Raw genomic sequence first — 20,247 nt, forward strand, 5'->3', positions numbered from 1 at the left:
AATATAAAAGAATACAATGAAGCAGCCCTTACCAGATATATAGGGGACTGGCTATGGCATAGAGACATATACACCACAAACAATTTAGACCATTCTCCAGTAGCTGGACAATCCCTAAACTATTTATTACACACACCATTTACCAACATTCCCCACACAATGCGGGAAAACCCTCTATTCATACATTCATATAAAACATGGCAGATACTTCAAAAAAAATTTAAACTACCTCCACTCACTCAATATACCAAACATGGAATGGAAACACATCATTCCCAACAGAAATAAACAACTCCACACTACATCAATGGGAACAACAAGGCCTTTACATCATCAAAAATCTACTAGGACCAAACCTTTCAATTCTCCCACAAGAAACGTTACAACTCAAATATCCTTTCATATCACAAAACTTCTTTCTCCTTTTACAAATCCTACACTTCGCGTCAACCACATCAAAACACCTTTTGGAAATAGACAAAACCAACCCTCTCAACCTCATGTGGAAAGACAAAACATCAATAAAATCCACATCCCAACTATACCACATGTTAAGAATCTTGATCTATAAAGGGAATGAAGACAAAACATTACCAAAATGGACAAACATACCGCCACAGACAACGCATGACATACCAAAACTCCATAACCACTCAATGCAACCCCTTACCTCAAGTAAATATCAAGAAATGGCACTCCAAATACTGCATAAATCCTATTTAACCCTACTCAAATGATATAAAATGGGCAAGCTCTAACTGTCTACATTGCAATACCCCAGACGCAGATTTAGAACATTGCCTTTGGACATGCCCAAAAATACAAATCAGCAATTATTGGACCAGCCTAACAAACAAAACTTTACATCCCTCATTTGAATGGGCAATATTCAGCAATCTAAAGCAACCAATTCCACTCACAAAATCCGAAAGAGTCCTCGCAGAATACCTTGCTGCCGCCGCACATAAAACAATTTTACACCTTTGGTTGACCCCAGAACAACCAACAATAGAACTGACCAAACAAAAATTACATTATATATTCTACATGGATTGGCTGGAAACAATGACACATAGGGGGGAATTCACAAAAGTGCTGATATTGAGACAAATAAAAGCGGAGATGGATTTGTCGGATTTTCCACCAAATTCACAAACCTCTATTTCCACTTTTGTGAATTTGTCTTTTAAACAGACAGTTTTCAGATTTTGTCATTTTCCCGACATTTTTTTTAGCTGTTAGTAAATCTGTCGGTGCCCCAAACCCAGTCCCACAGCGACAGGCGCCTCGGGGGGAGGATTTTACCAGCAGGATTTTGCATTTCATTTGCCATTTGCCATTTCACATTGGGGGCATTTCCTGAAGGGTAATTTTAGTTTTCCCAGGGAAACTATACATCATTTTTTTCAGGACAATCTGGGCTTTCTAATGTTTTCTATATTTCTGTGTAATTCCACTTCTGTAATGAGATTTAAGGGTCTAAATACCTTCTTCTCTGGCCCCTACTCATTACTGGGCAGCAGCAATCCGGCCCCCACCCCAACATGCCCGGTGATAGGGGTCCAAGTGCCCAGTTGGGCCAGTCTAACCCTGCACCCCAGTATCCCAGTTTAGGTGCCAGTGTGTATGTGCTTTTTGCAGATCCCCAAGATGGCTGCTGGGAACAGGTGGGGCCAATGCTGTCGGGCAGCTCTGTAGTTCTGCCCAGGCTATGGGGGCACAGATAAGTTGGGGCAAATGTCAGTGAAGTGATTAAAGAGGGGGCACTGCTGCTAAAACTAATAATTTGCCTGGGAGGCTTTACTTTTCCTTTTAATAAAAATGTATACAATATATTCACTCAGAATGTTATTATTGCCTCATTCATTCAGCTAAAACTCCCATAACAATGCAAATGTGAGGGGAAAACTTTTTAAATATAAGCTATAAATTGAATTTTTTTTAATCAGTGTTTTACTTGTTTATAAAATGTTAATGAGGCTTTTTGCCCCTATTGTTCTAGGGTGAGACAGAGACTTGCCCCCTAACAATAGGCTGCTAATCCCCATTAATATGTTACTGACCCCCCAATGGGGCCCCTACCTTAGGTGTGAAATGGAGACTGGGGGAAACCAAACAGAAGAGCTTAGAATTGGACTGACAGTTACACTGAGCTTCACTCCATTTTGAAAATGTTGGGGAAAAATGTCGGGAAAAAAATGTCGGGAAAAAATGTCGTTTAAAACTTCATATAAATGTCGTTTTTAACGACAAATTCACAAAAGTGTCTGTAAACTGTCTTTTCTTCACCAAAAATGGAAAAGTGGCGGTTGAGTCGGAATTTAGGCGGATTTCTTTTTGTGAATCTGGAGAAAGTGTTTTCCACCAGTTTTCCCACCACTTTTACTCCAAAAAAGGGCTCTCTCCACTTTTGTGAATTCCCCCATAGAGAACAAAATACAACCAAATTCTTTACACACTGGATGAACTACATAACATCTCTCCCTGAACATACAAAATATTTAACAATATACTCTCTACAGAACACAACATGGTACGAAACAGAACTTATAAGAAACAACCAATTATTAACAGAAACCCAGAAATACATACAAACATTATCAAGTAACGAGAGATCACAATGATCGGAGCCTCCCAGGAGTCACAGAACCCACTAGGATACTATCAATGAGAGGGAATACCTCCTAAGAAATAAATAAACAGACAGAGCTTTAAGGTGGGTCATCATGTTTATGCTTTATTGGTTTATCAAAGACTACTTTGTTAAATTGAGAAACATATAGAAGATACAGACACAGAATCAATAATTAAACTGTAAACTGCAAGGAACAAAAATGTTGATAAACATATGTATGCTTTTATGAAAAGTACAGAAAAATTATACAGAAAACAAAAATGTACATGAACCCTATATGTAAAAAACTCAATAAAAACAATTTTCATAAAAAAAGATAAAAACAGAATATAGTGTAATCCCTTTTATTACAAATAGTGCTGCTGCAGTACCGGCTCCCCACAGTATGTGGGTAAGTACAAACCGTATCACTAACAGCTCTACGCGTTTCACGTGCCCGACGCTTCATCAGGAGAAAGAAACATGGGATCTAAAAACATCATCTTATACTGGCAAATCCCATACATATAATGGTGATTACGATGAGAAACAGCTGCCCCAGGGAGCATAGGTGCACATTCACATAAACCAATGGAGAAAGGAGGAGGGAGTAGTGACATAATCCATATGATTGGGATCCGCCCACCATATAGAGGAGCTGCATACAAATCCCATGAATCCCCCCGGCCAGATTTTTGTTTTCTCTCTTTTTCTCTTTCCCATTTATTCCTTTTACTTCCCTTTACCTTTTCTCCTTCCACCCCTTTCCTTCTCATAAGTGAAAATGAAACAAAACACAGAATTGTACATAAAACAAAAGCTGAACTAAAATGCTGCCAAATCCAGCTCTATATTTAGGCCATGAGGTTGTAATGTGTTCAGTTTAAAAATCCAGTAGGTCTCCCGCTGACATAATCTAATAAATCTATCACCCCCTCTGATGTTAGGGGAGATTTGTTCCAATCCCAAAAACACCAGCCCAGTGGGATCGCAATTATGTACCATGTTAAAGTGTCGCGAGACCCCACGGTTATTTTTGCCTAACTTAATATTACGTATGTGTTCCCTTATTCTAGTACCGATGGATCTGATGGTTCTCCCTACATACCACTTATTACAGGGACACCCCAATAAATAAACCACAAAAATGGAACGGTAATAAATTCCCTAACCGTAGGTATCCCCTCTATATGTAATTACTTGGGGGCTACATAAGAGCAAGTGGTGCATCTCTTTTTGCCACATTTATATGCCCCCTTCAAACCAAAGTTATTGATGCATTGCCTATCACCATTAGTGCCCCATACTTTTGAAGGAGCTAACAAATTTTAGATTTTAGATTTTTTAAAATAGATCTGCGGTTTCTCCCCAAGGTGTTCTCCTAAAATTGGGTCTGCAGTCAGAACATTCCAATGTTTTTGTACAATCTTTTTAATACTATGCACCGCGGTGTTGAACTTAGTGTAAAAGTTACATTTATGTGACATCCGTGCGACAGGGTTTTTTTCAAGTATTCCTATTTGTATCCTGTGCCAACTGTTTGGCTTCATTCAACCATGACTTTTTGTAACCCTTTTCTAGGAATCTATTTTCCTAATGCACTTCTAATGCACTTATTATGATGGGCACTGGATGCATGTAACACACCATTCCTATCAGTAGTTTTACAAAAAAGCTTTGTCTCTATTCGGTCTCCATTACTAAATAGAGTAAGGTCTAAATAGTTGATACTGCTATCATTGATTTTGGTTGTAAACTGAAGATTGTATGGATTGGCATTGATATGTATAATTAACGCATCAATAGTTTCAAGGGGGCCGTCCCAAATGAATAGCAAATCATCTATGTAACGAGTGTATAAGATGATATATTCACTAAATATGGGAGAGTTCCACACAAACTCATCTTCCCATACTGCCATATAAAGATTCGCATACGAAGGAGTGAATTTACTGCCCATAGCGGGGCCCTTCTTCTTTAAATAAAATAATTTATCAAAAACAAAGTAATTATGTGTTAGTATAAAACTAATACTTTCCAACAAAATTTTTTGAAAAGGCCCTGAGAGAGTACTCTCTGTGTGTAATTTATATTGTAAGGCCTTATCATGTGGTATGCAGGTATATAAAGAAGACACATCACATGTGACCCATTTATAAATATCCTTCCAAGTTATGAGTTTGATTTTATTCAATAAATCCATAGTATCCCTCAGATATGACCTTTGTTTCTTAACTACCTCTTGTAAGAAGCGGTCAACATATTCAGATAGGTTACTAGATAGGGAATCGATACCCGAAATTATAGGTCTCCCTGGGGGGACCAAGGGATCTTTATGTATCTTGGGCAGATGGTAGTAAATTGCCAGCCTAGGGAATCGAGTGATAAGAAAATCAGCTTCTTTGTCCTGTATAATACCTGCATGTCTCGCTCCCCCCACTAATGTTACTAATTCAGCAAGGTACTTGGTAGTGGGGTCAACATGCAATCTGTCATAAGTGTCAACATCCCCTAAAATACGATTGGCCTCTGAAAAATAGTCCTCCCTGTTTTGGATGACTATCCCCCCCTTTATCAGCTTGTTTAATAATAATGGTACCCCATCATCCATTAAAGTGTGTAAGGCATTTCTTTCTCCCTGAGAGAGATTATTGTTAGACTCCCAAGTATTATTAAAAATGTTATCAAAATCTTGTTGTACTAGTTTATGGTACATTCTACTGTGATCCCCTTGTGACTCTCTAGGGTAGAAATTGTTCTTTTTAAAAGTAGCGAATTAATTACTGTTACTCATAGTGGATCTAACCTCCTCACCCGGTGTCCGTAACAAATCATGTCACTTAAGGGTAATTTGCCGAACAAACTTGTGTAGATTAATATCCATTCAAGGGGGGGATTTTCTTTGGCAGAAGCAGCAAGAGATTTGAGCACCATGTTTATTGTCTACATTGAGGGCTGAAAGTAATTAATCAGGGGGACACCTATAGCGCTGAGTATCACTCAGTATCACAAGTTTAATGGGCACAATTAATGCTTTAATGATTTCAGAGTTTAAAGGTTCATCAGAGAAAGAAAGACCTGCAGCGCATTGTATATTATTATCAGTAATGACAGAATTATTGTTCATCCAATCAGACTGATGATCCCTGGGATCTGGGATGGAACCTTTCTTTTCCCTTATGGGATCCATTGACTTATGTACTTTGAGCCAATAAGTGGCAGTTAGTGATTCCATAGGTGTTGTGGGTTATTGGTGGGTATAAGCAGATACTGGTTCTGGGTCCTATTCTGCCTCCTCGGCAGCTACACACATAGCAGATAAGGCTGAACAAAGACACAGCTGTCATGTTTAACCTTTTCCTGTGCAAGTGCTGAGTATGTTTGTGGGTCGGGTCAGTACCGGGTTCTGTTACGCACACACTGGGTATCTCCAACCTCATGCTAAGCTATACCTGCCCCCCTGTATCCACTCACAGGAGAGGGGGTGATGCCAGGGGAGCTGCTGGGGGGCTGCATTATACACCCTCCTGTTTAACCAGCGAGTGACCAGCCTGGGTGTCTAGTGCAGAGAATAAAGGGAAAGTAAAGCTGCAGGTACAAAATAACAAGAACCTGTGTAGGAAATCACACAACTTTATCCATGTGATTCCCAAAAAGTGCAACTCACAAGCCCAACAGCATTCTGGGACTGCCCCGCCCACAATTGGTATTTATCTGTATTTATCTATATAATGGCCCAGTAATAACAACTGATTTATTGTTTGGGATTTTACCATCAGCTCAACCCTTTCTTTTTATTGTTGGCAAATCTATTGTGGATTCTGTTCAGATTCAAGTGCTTTGACAGCGTTTTTTGCCTGCGCTGCTCTCCCCTGCGGATCCTGTGGCAGAACCAGTTGCCCTGGGCTCTAACGATGGTACTGAGGATGGTTGGACCGACCCAATCTCTTTCTCTACAGAACAAAATGAGAGAAAATAAGGAAAGATTTAGTCTCACAGATCAGTATATTACAGACAGGGTTCCCTGCAGCCCTGCGGCTTCCCATTGGCTCTGTGCTGTGTGTTATCTGCTGGGCATCAGCCAATCAGCTGTCATTTAGGGAAGAACTGATCCCTGTACCAGTAGCCATCCTGCCTTATTAACTGGGGGGCAAGGGGGACTTCAATCTAAGGTCCCTATCACATATCATCGCCCCATGTTCCCTTTCACTGAATCCCCTGAAGCCCCCACACTGTGCCCCTTACCCACTCACCTGGTACCCGCAGGTCTCTGTACTGAGGCATCGCCCTATGTTCCCTCCCACTGAATCCCCTGCAGCCCCCACACTGTGCCCCTTACCCACTCACCTGGTACCTGCAGGTCTCTGTACTGAGGCACCGCCCTATGTTCCCTCCCACTGAATCCCCTGCAGCCCCCACACTGTGCCCCTTACCCACTCACCTGGTACCTGCAGGTCTCTGTACTGAGGCACCGCCCTATGTTCCCTCCCACTGAATCCCCTGCAGCCCCCACACTGTGCCCCTTACCCACTCACCTGGTACCCGCAGGTCTCTGTACTGAGGCAGCGCCAGGGATTCATGTTCCCAAGTGACTCGAACGCCATGTTGGAGTTTTTCCCGGGGAATCTCACATTTAGTGACGGCATCGAATGTTTCTTCTCCGTCAGTCTGAATGATTTGCTTTGTTGCCTTCAGTTCTGGGCCTTTTTCCTTTATAGTGACCCACTTAATGAGAATGTCCCTGGGGTAGAATTTACTGAAATGCACTGAGCAGAGAATGTTCCCTGATGGCATTGGGGTGAATCCCACTGGTTCCACTATCTGGGGTGCAGCTGGAAATGGAATAAAATCAGTAAATGAGTCACTTAAAGGAGAACTAAAGTCTAAAATAGAAAATCAGTAGAAATGCTGTATTCTGTATACTGAACATAAACACAAACATTCTGAACTTACTGCACAAGCCCAGAGGCTGAGAAGCCTAATTACAGTAATGATTTATGCTTTCAAAATTTTCAACAGGGGGCCGCCATCTTATCACTTTGTTATACTATCTTTTGTAAGATTTAGGGCTTGCACATGCTCAGTGGGCTCTGGGCTGCTGTTGGGAGGCGGAGCTTGGGGAACGTAGTAAATTATCAAAACAGGTCAGGTAATATCTGCCATAGAAGCTAATTAATAATTAGAATCATAATATGCAGCCTGCACTGGTTCCTGTGTTGCCCTGTAATGTAATGTGGGGTTTAGAGTTTTTGTTTAATAAAACTTTCCCAGCTCTCTAGGGCCCGCATTGGCAGAAATGCAAAAGAATCCCCCAATGAGAATCCCAGCTGATGTGAGTAAATCCGGCTCCCTGTTCTCTGTTCCTGCAATTGGAGTTGGGAGCAATAAGCACAGTTTCCCAGCACTGAACAAGTCTGTCCCTTTATCCCCATGTCTGATTCCTGTGCCATATAATGACGGGAAAATGCCATCATTATCTCTATATGTAAGATAATATCAAAATGGCTGATATAATGCTGGGAATCTAATCAGCATTCTCATTGGTCAATGCTCTTGTGTATATAATTTTTTCTTCAACCTCCATAGAGAACTAGGTGATCCCATTGGCACAGAGACACAGGTGCATCATGGGTACAGGTACATATAAACCAGTGCTGCCCTATTATACACATGGGATTACAGCACATCATATACACACTTCCCTCTCCCCAAGCTTTAGCTGGGTATGTAGATATAATGTGTTTACAACAGACCTTACCATAGCTCTATCACCGAACAAATCAGTTTTAAAGATGATATTTACATTTTCTAAATAAATTAAAAAAAATTCTTAATTCTATGATTCTACAAACAACTTACTTTGCCATTTATACAAAGCTAAGATCTATAGCACAAACAAAACGCAAGCTTGCTGAGCAGCCTCGGGGTGCCATACAGCCTGGGGGTGCCATACAGACTGGGGGTGCCATACAGCCTGGGGGTGCCATACAGACTGGGGGTGCCATACAGCCTCGGGGTGCCATACAGACTGGGGGTGCCTTGTACAGACTGGGGGTGCCTTGTACAGCCTGGGGGTGCCATACAGACTGGGGGTGCCATACAGACTGGGGGTGCCTTACACAGACTGGGGGTGCCTTACACAGACTGGGGGTGCCATACACAGACTGGGGGTGCCATACAGACTGGGGGTGCCATACACAGCCTGGGGGCGCCTTACACAGACTGAGGGTGCCATACAGACTGGGGGTTCCATACACAGCCTGTTTATAATAGTGAGACAGGGTAACCCTTTTGAAATAAAAAATAACAAAAGTGGTATAAAGGTGATACCTTATTGGCTAACTAAGATACCCATAGCAAGCTTTCAGAACATTCTAGTTCCTTTCAAGCTGATTACAAAGAAGCTGTGGTGCTCTCTGATATATATATACAACATTCAGCTCATAGATCAAATAACCAGAAAAAAAGGAATATCTGTGTGGAAGGTGTTGACAAAGTCTCATAAACGGGACGGGGGGGGGGGGGGGCTGCAAGGGACAAATAGATACAAACAGATAAGGTACAGGATAATGTGGATCAAAGTGACTTGATATAAATTAGGGTAAGATACTGAAGTGGGAAGTGAATGGAATTCCATGTGATTAACTGGCCCAGTGTCTCTACAGATGTTGGTATTCCTGGCTGGGTGCCGGCAGTTCTTAATCTAAATAATTTGCCATAAATCCAAGGCCCAGGTTCAGTCCCTTCTCCAGAGAGTTGAAAGTTTTAATTAATTTGTACTCCCAGACCTTCCTTTCATTCTCTGTTTTAAAGTTCCCCTTAAGGACCAAGATTCTTAAATCATTTATGGAGTGGTGAGGGCTGTTAAAATGGTTCCCTACTGGTGTGTCCAGTTTTTTATTTTTTATAGTAAAGCGGTGGTGTGTGTTTCTCTTTCTCAGGCTTTGACCAGTCTCTCCTATATACAGTCCTCCTGTTGGGCATCTAGTGCCCTGTATTAAGTACCCCACGTTGGAAGAAGAACAGTTGTACTGCCCATGGATGCTGTATTCCTCTAATGTGTCTGGAATCTGTATTTTGGCTGAAGTACAGATGTGTGGGCAGGTTTTGCATTGTTTTTTGCCTCAGGGATTGGTTCCATTTTTGTTGGATTGTATTAAGGCACTCCTTGTTATTAGTCTTTTAAGGTTTGGGGGCTGCCTGAATGCCAGAAGTGGTGGGTCTGGGAATATGTTTTGGAGCCTCTCATCCTTATGGAGTGTGCACTGTAGATCTTTAGCTATTTTTCTGAGGGTCTTTAGTTGGGGATTGTATGTGACTACTAGAGGTCGATTTGTTTCTGTTTTCTGTTTATATTGCAGAAGTTGACTTCTGGGAATCCTGGTGGCTGTATAGATGTTTTGATCCACAATCCTTGGGTTGTAGCCCCTGTTGATGAAGTCTGCTTCAAGTGTTTTTAGGTGGTGGTCCCTTTCAGTAGAGTCAGAACATATCCGATTATATCGTAGAGCCTGGCTGTAGATGATGGAGTGTTTGGTGTGGTCAGGGTGAAAGCTATCCTACATTAGATAAGATGGTTTATCCGTTGGCTTCCGATATATGGTGGTTTGTAAACTATTCTCCCTGATATGGATGGTTGTATCTAGAAAGTGAATGTGAGTAGGGGAGTAGTTCAGTTTAAAATTAATAGTGAGACACAAACTCTGAGCTCAGTGTCAGTCACTTTGCATCCTGGGAAGGAACATAGTGTTTGTGCAGAGGTTCCCCTGTACATGTTGTTCTGCCTATACACCTACTGGCACAGTTTGGCCTCTCCCCGTGTGTAATGCACACACACCCCCATGCAACTGCTTCATAAACACTTTGACACAAGTTATTGGGCTGTTGTGTGGGTGTATATAAAATTAAAAAATTAATTAAAAAATTAAAAAATAAGAAAAGTAAAAAAATAAAAACATAAAAAAAGCAAGCCCCAGTGCTAAAGCTAGTAATGTTCTGTACCTTAGCCCTGGGGGGGAGTGTAAGGGGCAGATACAGTCACTGTTTTACATACAGAGAAACCTTTCCAATGGGGCAGTTTATTCCCAGAGGGGCTGTTTGTAACAGCAAAGTGACTGGAACTTTTGTCACAGCTTCTGCCTCTGTTTCCAACCTTTGTAACTTATATTTGTTACACAGCTCAGTATTTGGGATCATTACAAGGGGGAAAGAAAAGTCCCACAATAAGGATTCAGCTAAAGTCTCGCCCCAAGCTCAAAGTGCCAGAGCAGGACTTCAGTTATTTAGGGAGCAGCCAGACAGGACTGTGATTGGTTGGCCTGTATGCATGTAGGGAACAGGCAGAGACTAGAGCAAGCAGGCAGGGGAAAGAAGAATATTGGGAGTCGCTCCCTAAGCTCAGTGACATCAGCCAAGAGCAGACTGAGCATGTGCAGTAGTTGGGCAAAAGATGGAGAGCTACTGTGGGCATCTTCAGGGGCATGGGGCTTTATTTCTATAGAGCTTTGGGGATGTTGGGCTGGTACAGGGGCTCAAACACACAGCTAAACATTTCTACCCATAGTCTTTTTTAGGCTTTAGTGTCCCTTTAATTTACTGACATCCATATACACAAACTGCTCCAGTCTATATATCACAGTAAAAAACCAAACATGTCAAATGAACCCTGGGGAGCAGAGAGATATCTGGGGGCAAAATCAGTATAATGATACAATCTGGGGTGCATGTGTACCCCCACTTACCCTGCTTTATGTGGGTAACAATGGGCTTAGGGAGAGATTCATGCGCTACGGTGGCACAGAGAGTGTAGGGAATATTCCTATTTATGCCTGTGGGGATCTCCCAGGCGCTTGTGGCTCTGTACGTTCCATCAGGATTATTCTCATATGTCGGCTCAGAACTCAGAGCCTTTCCCATGTTCCGTGTTTGTTCCTGAATCAGTTGCCATGAAATCTTCATCTTTTGGGGATAAAACCCATCTGCCACCAAGTAGAACTTTCCATCCTGTCTTAGTTGGATCTCACTGACTGTGGGACGAGCTGTGAGAGGCAAATACAGGAGAATGAAACACAGTTCATATCTGAGTCCCACCCCTAGGGGGCAGTCTGCACATATTGGGGTCTATGAGTTGCCCCACACACTGGAGCAGATTCTGTCACAGTCAGGAGGTGGCGCTATATTGATTTATCATTTATATTTAGGAAGGGGCCAAATGGGCAACTAAGTCACTGAGTGAGATTCTATTCTGATTGGACTCTGAGACACCATTTATATAAGTGACTGTATCCCCTTCCTAATAACTGTGCATATACATGGCTTCCCCCTGTATGTATTTATATATATGTGTACATAAGTGTTAGGAGGGGTTTATAGTCTGTCATATAAATATATACATATATAGATGGGGATATATAGCTTATTTATTGGGTTATTTATTAATATATTAGCCGGTTTAGGCAGAATTCCTTTCCTTAGGATTTAGGGGCCCTTATTTCTAGTTGGTCAGAGTTACTTTATTTTCCTGTACTCATTTTAATCTCTATTTATTGGCCTATCCTTTTTGTTTTTTGGGGGTTTTTTTCAACCTTGGTCACTAGAGGGCGCACTTTCCTTTTCTATTTCCCTTTAGTTATTGCAGCAGCTCGTGGCTGTCATTACAGAGACTGTGCTGGGGGGCAAATAATAGGGTGCAGAATCCCTCTGGCACAGGGTACAGCCCCCCCAGGATTAATGTTAAATATGAGTAAAGCACAAACTCTACCCAGTAATCATCACACACAGGTTTCTCACTTTCTTGTTCCGACCCCCCAAAAATTGCCCATTGCACCTGTATTTTGCACTTTGCACCCTGCCTCCCTGTTGGTAAATGAGCCCCAGTGCATATGATTGGTTTAACCCAGCGCATTAGTAGTAGAGGGGTCATGTTATCATTCATTTTATGATTTACAGTTGATTTTGTCACCATTTATTGGGGAGCAGAGAAGGAAGGCGCAAGCTTTTGGGGGCCCTCCCCTCCTTGGGTGCAAAGTTATGATATTGGGTTTGGAGCAGCACCGGGGGGAGCAGAACATTTGCACTTGGGTTTGTAAATAATAAAAGAGAAAAGGCTTTGTTTTAAAAAGGTGGTCGGGGTCCATTGGTGCAGTTCTTTGCACAGTATGTGAGCGCCCCCTGGATACCCCCTGGGTTGGGCATTATTCTGGGAGGCAAGTTGGGCAGTGCCAATGGGCACAGGAGAGCCCTGTACTTACCCCCCACCTACCTCCAGTACATTATGTCTGTTACCTTGTGCCCAACCCAAAGTGGGTCCTGTAATCCCAAGGGTGCAAGTGCTCTGTGGTTTGGTCCTTAGGGCTAAGTAGTTGCACCTGGGATTTTTATTTAAGGGTGAAGACACATGGAGCTACTTAGTAGCGGCTACTAAAATAGACAATGCTGATCATTTACTGATAATTGTCTCTATGTGTGTTTTAGCAGAGGCAATTCTCAGCATGTCTGTGGCAGGGGATTTTCTGGAGTTTAGTAGCTGTGAAAAAGTAGCTGCTACTAGTAGCTCCATGTGTCTTCACCCTTAGGGCCCATTGACCTATAGAACTGTTTCCAGGCAAGAAACCCAATATTCAGAAATATTTATTGAACAACATTGTCCCATAAATGAGATTTGCAGCAAGTGTGTGGCTAGTGCCCCAGGCTGGGATGTGCCACTCTGTAGGTCAGTGGGTGCCAGTGGGTTATTAGGGGGTACTCACCCCTCACATATAATGGTGCTGTGCCTCTCTATCCCCCCCCAGGCTGGGATGTGCCACTCTGTAGGTCAGTGGGTGCCAGTGGGTTATTAGGGGGTACTCACCCCTCACATATAATGGTGCTGTGCGCCTCTCTATCCCCCCCCCCAGGCTGGGATGTACCACTCTGTAGGTCAGTGGGTGCCAGTGGGTTATTAGGGGGTACTCACCCCTCACATATAATGGTGCTGTGCCTCTCTATCCCCTCCCCCAGGCTGGGATGTACCACTCTGTAGGTCAGTGGGTGCCAGTGGGTTATTAGGGGGTACTCACCCCTCACATATAATGGTGCTGTGCCTCTCTATCCCCTCCCCCAGGCTGGGATGTGCCACTCTGTAGGTCAGTGGGTGCCAGTGGGTTATTAGGGGGTACTCACCCCTCACATATAATGGTGCTGTGCCCCTCTCTATCCCCCCCCCCAGGGTGGGATGTGCCACTCTGTAGGTCAGTGGGTGCCAGTGGGTTATTAGGGGGTACTCACCCCTCACATATAATGGTGCTGTGCCTCTCTATCCCCTCCCCCAGGCTGGGATGTGCCACTCTGTAGGTCAGTGGGTGCCAGTGGGTTATTAGGGGGTACTCACCCCTCCCATATAATGGTGCTGTGCCTCTCTATCCCCCCCCCAGGCTGGGATGTACCACTCTGTAGGTCAGTGGGTGCCAGTGGGTTATTAGGGGGTACTCACCCCTCACATATAATGGTGCTGTGCCTCTCTATCCCCCCCCAGGCTGGGATGTGCCACTCAGTAGGTCAGTGGGTGCCAGTGGGTTATTAGGGGGTACTCACCCCTCACATATAATGGTGCTGTGCCTCTCTATCCCCCCCCAGGCTGGGATGTGCCACTCAGTAGGTCAGTGGGTGCCAGTGGGTTATTAGGGGGTACTCACCCCTCACATATAATGGTGCTGTGCCTCTCTATCCCCTCCCCCAGGCTGGGATGTGCCACTCTGTAGGTCAGTGGGTGCCAGTGGGTTATTAGGGGGTACTCACCCCTCACATATAATGGTGCTGTGCCTCTCTATCCCCTCCCCCAGGCTGGGATGTGCCACTCTGTAGGTCAGTGGGTGCCAGTGGGTTATTAGGGGGTACTCACCCCTCACATATAATGGTGCTGTGCCCCTCTCTATCCCCCCCCCCAGGCTGGGATGTACCACTCTGTAGGTCAGTGGGTGCCAGTGGGTTATTAGGGGGTACTCACCCCTCACATATAATGGTGCTGTGCCTCTCTATCCCCTCCCCCAGGCTGGGATGTGCCACTCTGTAGGTCAGTGGGTGCCAGTGGGTTATTAGGGGGTACTCACCCCTCACATATAATGGTGCTGTGCCTCTCTATCCCCTCCCCCAGGCTGGGATGTGCCACTCTGTAGGTCAGTGGGTGCCAGTGGGTTATTAGGGGGTACTCACCCCTCACATATAATGGTGCTGTGCCCCTCTCTATCCCCCCCCCCCAGGGTGGGATGTGCCACTCTGTAGGTCAGTGGGTGCCAGTGGGTTATTAGGGGGTACTCACCCCTCACATATAATGGTGCTGTGCCTCTCTATCCCTCCCCCAGGCTGGGATGTGCCACTCTGTAGGTCAGTGGGTGCCAGTGGGTTATTAGGGGGTACTCACCCCTCACATATAATGGTGCTGTGCCTCTCTATCCCCCCCCCCCCAGGCTGGGATGTGCCACTCTGTAGGTCAGTGGGTGCCAGTGGGTTATTAGGGGGTACTCACCCCTCACATATAATGGTGCTGTGCCTCTCTATCCCCCCCCCCCAGGCTGGGATGTACCACTCTGTAGGTCAGTGGGTGCCAGTGGGTTATTAGGGGGTACTCACCCCTCACATATAATGGTGCTGTGCCTCTCTATCCCCTCCCCCAGGCTGGGATGTGCCACTCTGTAGGTCAGTGGGTGCCAGTGGGTTATTAGGGGGTACTCACCCCTCACATATAATGGTGCTGTGCCCCTCTCTATCCCCCCCCCCAGGGTGGGATGTGCCACTCTGTAGGTCAGTGGGTGCCAGTGGGTTATTAGGGGGTACTCACCCCTCACATATAATGGTGCTGTGCCTCTCTATCCCCTCCCCCAGGCTGGGATGTGCCACTCTGTAGGTCAGTGGGTGCCAGTGGGTTATTAGGGGGTACTCACCCCTCACATATAATGGTGCTGTGCCTCTCTATCCCCCCCCCCCCAGGCTGGGATGTGCCACTCTGTAGGTCAGTGGGTGCCAGTGGGTTATTAGGGGGTACTCACCCCTCCCATATAATGGTGCTGTGCCTCTCTATCCCCCCCCCCCCAGGCTGGGATGTGCCACTCTGTAGGTCAGTGGGTGCCAGTGGGTTATTAGGGGGTACTCACCCCTCCCATATAATGGTGCTGTGCCTCTCTATCCCCCCCCCAGGCTGGGATGTGCCACTCTGTAGGTCAGTGGGTGCCAGTGGGTTATTAGGGGGTACTCACCCCTCACATATAATGGTGCTGTGCCTCTCTAGCTCGTCCCCAGGCTGGGATGTGCCACTCTGTAGGTCAGTGGGTGCCAGTGGGTTATTAGGGGGTACTCACCCCTCACATATAATGGTGCTGTGCCCCTCTATCCCCCCCCCCCAGGCTGGGATGTACCACTCTGTAGGTCAGTGGGTGCCAGTGGGTTATTAGGGGGTACTCACACCTCACATATAATGGTGCTGTGCCTCTCTATCCCCTCCCCCAGGCTGGGATGTGCCACTCTGTAGGTCAGTGGGTGCCAGTGGGTTATTAGGGGGTACTCACCCCTCACATATAATGGTGCTGTGCCTCTCTATCCCCCCCCCAGGCTGGGATGTACCACTCTGTAGGTCAGTGGGTGCCAGTGGGTTATTAGGGGGTACTCACCCCTCACATATAATGGTGCTGTGCCCCTCTCTATCCCCCCCCCAGGCTGGGATGTGCCACTCTGTAGGTCAGTGGGTGCCAGTGGGTTATTAGGGGGTACTCACCCCTCACATATAATGGTGCTGTGCTTCTCTATCCCCCCCCAGGCTGGGATGTGCCACTCTGTAGGTCAGTGGGTGCCAGTGGGTTATTAGGGGTACTCACCCCTCACATATAATGGTGCTGTGCCCCTCTCTATCCCCCCCCCAGGCTGGGATGTGCCACTCTGTAGGTCAGTGGGTGCCAGTGGGTTATTAGGGGGTACTCACCCCTCACATATAATGGTGCTGTGCCTCTCTATCCCCCCCCCCAGGCTGGGATGTGCCACTCTGTAGGTCAGTGGGTGCCAGTGGGTTATTAGGGGGTACTCACCCCTCACATATAATGGTGCTGTGCCTCTCTATCCCCCCCCCCAGGCTGGGATGTACCACTCTGTAGGTCAGTGGGTGCCAGTGGGTTATTAGGGGGTACTCACCCCTCACATATAATGGTGCTGTGCCCCTCTCTATCCCCCCCCCAGGCTGGGATGTGCCACTCTGTAGGTCAGTGGGTGCCAGTGGGTTATTAGGGGGTACTCACCCCTCACATATAATGGTGCTGTGCCTCTCTATCCCCTCCCCCAGGCTGGGATGTGCCACTCTGTAGGTCAGTGGGTGCCAGTGGGTTATTAGGGGGTACTCACCCCTCACATATAATGGTGCTGTGCCTCTCTATCCCCCCCCCAGGCTGGGATGTACCACTCTGTAGGTCAGTGGGTGCCAGTGGGTTATTAGGGGGTACTCACCCCTCACATATAATGGTGCTGTGCCCCTCTCTATCCCCCCCCCCAGGCTGGGATGTGCCACTCTGTAGGTCAGTGGGTGCCAGTGGGTTATTAGGGGGTACTCACCCCTCACATATAATGGTGCTGTGCCCCTCTCTATCCCCCCCCCCCAGGCTGGGATGTGCCACTCTGTAGGTCAGTGGGTGCCAGTGGGTTATTAGGGGGTACTCACCCCTCACATATAATGGTGCTGTGCTTCTCTATCCCCCCCCAGGCTGGGATGTGCCACTCTGTAGGTCAGTGGGTGCCAGTGGGTTATTAGGGGGTACTCACCCCTCACATATAATGGTGCTGTACGCCTCTCTATTGCCTCCCCCAGGCTGGGATGTGCCACTCTGCAGATAAATTTTGCCCCATCTTCGGCAATGGATGGAGAGAAAGCCAAACGTGCCGTACAGGTGAGAGTCCGATCCGCCTGCTCCTGGGATTGGATATCTGGGATCTTGTACCTCCCACCATTGTTAACCAGTTCCTCTCTGCCGCTCTCCTTCTCCTTATACCAAGTGACAGTGAGTTTATCAGGGAAATACCCAGAGATGGGACAGAGTATTTCTGCCTCAGTGCCCACATACAGATCAGGAGTGAGTATCTCTGCCATTACTGGGCGCCAGGGGAAATCTGTGGAATAAACAGGAATCATGTTGGAACTGACTTACTAAATGCAACCCATACTCACCCAGGGATTTGTCAAGTACTTATTAAGGCTCATTCACTCACAGCATTAAATGTCTCATCATCATTGCCCAGAATCCCTTTCCCCCCCCATAAATCCCACCAGTACACATTACACAGACCCCTTACCATGTGGGTGAATCTCTGCATTCCCAGTCTGCCCCGTAGGTTTATGGTTCCAGGTCACTGTCACTGGGAGACTGAGACTGTTTAATGGGATTGTGGCCTCACTCACAGCAGTAAATGTCTCATCATCATTAACCTGAATCACTTTCTGGGATGGAATTATCTCTCGGGGGTGTTTGTGGGACCTGGTTCCGGCCCATTCTATATGAATATCTTTGGGGTAGAAGCCCCTGACAGTCAGAGAGCAGACAATCCCCTTCCCTGAGTCACTGATGGAGAATCTCACAGGCTCGGGGGCCCCGGGCGCCACTGAAATAGAAAATAAAGATTAGAAGGTGATTGGCTGATGGATCATTATTTTTTTTAAGGCCACATCCTTTCCTGCCCCCATACTGTGTATCCCACCCTGTGTGCCCCTCTCACACACCCACGTTTATGGCCACTGACACTGCAGGTGAATGAGAAGCTGCCACTTTCTAGTGCCTCAGGCCAGTGCTGGGGTTTGGGTCGCTCCAACTCTAGTGGGAAATGTATCCAAGTTGTTGCTGGATAATGGTGTGGATAATCTGGCCTGCTTGTGGGTGACTAGGGTGGTAACACTAGTGTGCGGGATAGTACCAGAGTTAGGGCAGTGCCCCTAGTGGGTGTCTGTGTTTTGACAGTTTTCATGTTTTTGGAAGAGGATTATTCCCAGTTGGGGTTGGATTTATTAGCAGCCATATTGTGGGAGTCCCTCTGGTCTGCGCAGGGATATTTGTAGCAGGGAATGGACACTTTGTTCTGTGGATGTTTGATTTTTCCCTTAGTCCATATTCAGTAGGTTGGATTTTGTAGCTTTTGCTGTCAGACACTTACCATAACCTGGGGCATTCTTGTACCTATGGCTTGTAAAGCATCTCCATCTCTCATTTTCAGGGGCCAAACATTATATCAGCCTCCCTGTTTCATTGCTGTAATACTGGTCTTGTTGTTTGGCCATTTCCACAACTATTGGTTTTATTGTATGTTATTTATTCCCACCCCTTATTACCTTGGGGCGGGGCTTGGTAGATCCCATGAGTACTGACATGGAAGGGATGCAGAAGAAAATGAGAATTCCTTTACTTTTATTCCCGATATATCAGTACAAGGTTTCCATCCCAGTTATTTGGTTCTTGTACAGCCCAACAGGGGTGAGGAGCAAGTCAGGTGGTATTATAGGTGGGGATTATTTTTGATTGGCTATGGTATAGGTCCTACCTCCTAGGAATATAGATAATGGAGGGCACTCAAAACACCACTATCACAAATTAAAGTATAAAGGTTTGGTGCAGAATCAACCCCCAAAAATTATACCCCCATATAGGGCACCAAAATCAATGTATTTTACATAGGTACAGGCTGGCACACAAATACTCACTGGCACAGTGGTAATAATTAAAGATAAATGTCTTTTATATAAGATATGCAAAGAGATTACACTAATCAATTTTAAGGGGAATCCTCCTGAGAAAGGCTTTCTTTACTGAAACATTGGGATAATTCTCATCTTCGGCAAGTGTATCCGCTAACTAATGTGCCCTTTCCCTAATTGTGCACATGTTTGTGGCATGTATTGTTTTATATAATCATGTGACTGTATTGTATTGATTAAAATTGATTAGTGTTATCTCTTTACATATCTTACATAACAGACAATTATCTTTTAATACTTCCACTGTGCCAGTGAGTATTTGTGTGCCAGCCCTTACCTATGTAAATAGGCCCTACCTCCTGTCTGGGGGCCAGAATATTACCCTTTTGTACTGACATGTCGGGACTAGAAATTACATTTATGAGGTAAGTAAAATTCTCATTATCATGGTAGCAAGATACTAAACATCTCAAATAGGGTGCATGTATACCGCACAACTTACCCTGCTTTATGTGGGTAACAATGGGCTGAGGGAGAGATTCATGCGCTACGGTGGCACAGAGAGTGTAGGGAATATTCCTATTTATGCCTGTGGGGATCTGACAGGCGCTTGTGGCTCTGTACGTTCCATCAGGATTATTCCCATATTCCGGCTCAGAACTCAGAGCCTTTCCCTTGTTCCCTGCTTGTTCCTTTCCCTTGTTCCGTGCTTGTTCCTGAATCAGTTGCCATGAAATCTTCATCTGTTCGGGATAAAACCCATCTGCCACCAAGTAGAACTTTCCATCCTCTCTTAGTTGGATCTCACCGACTGTGGGACGAGCTGTGAGAGGCAAATACAGGAGAATAAAACACAGTTCATATCTGAGTCCCACCCCTAGGGGGCAGTCTGCACATATTGGGGTCTATGAGTTGCCCCACACACTGGTGCAGATTCTGT

General features: G+C 45.7%; 2 protein-coding genes across 2 annotated transcripts in view; both read right to left on the reverse strand.

Moving 5' to 3' along the window:
* LOC101734116 overlaps nt 1-20,247 on the reverse strand; it is a 293,365-nt gene that overhangs the window by 179,855 nt on the left and 93,263 nt on the right. The gene's annotated exons all lie outside the window — the stretch shown is intronic.
* On the reverse strand, nt 2,717-20,125 carry LOC116407641. The gene is made up of 3 exons (XM_031893360.1): nt 19,810-20,125; nt 7,150-7,446; nt 2,717-6,567 (listed from the first exon to the last, which is right to left on the reverse strand). Exons 1-3 carry the CDS (start codon nt 20,048-20,050, stop codon nt 6,446-6,448), a joined length of 660 nt encoding a protein of 219 aa, XP_031749220.1. The 5' UTR covers nt 20,051-20,125; the 3' UTR covers nt 2,717-6,445.

Source organism: Xenopus tropicalis, chromosome 9 (assembly GCF_000004195.4).
Source record: "Xenopus tropicalis strain Nigerian chromosome 9, UCB_Xtro_10.0, whole genome shotgun sequence".
In the NCBI taxonomy this organism is placed as follows: Eukaryota; Metazoa; Chordata; class Amphibia; order Anura; family Pipidae; genus Xenopus; species Xenopus tropicalis.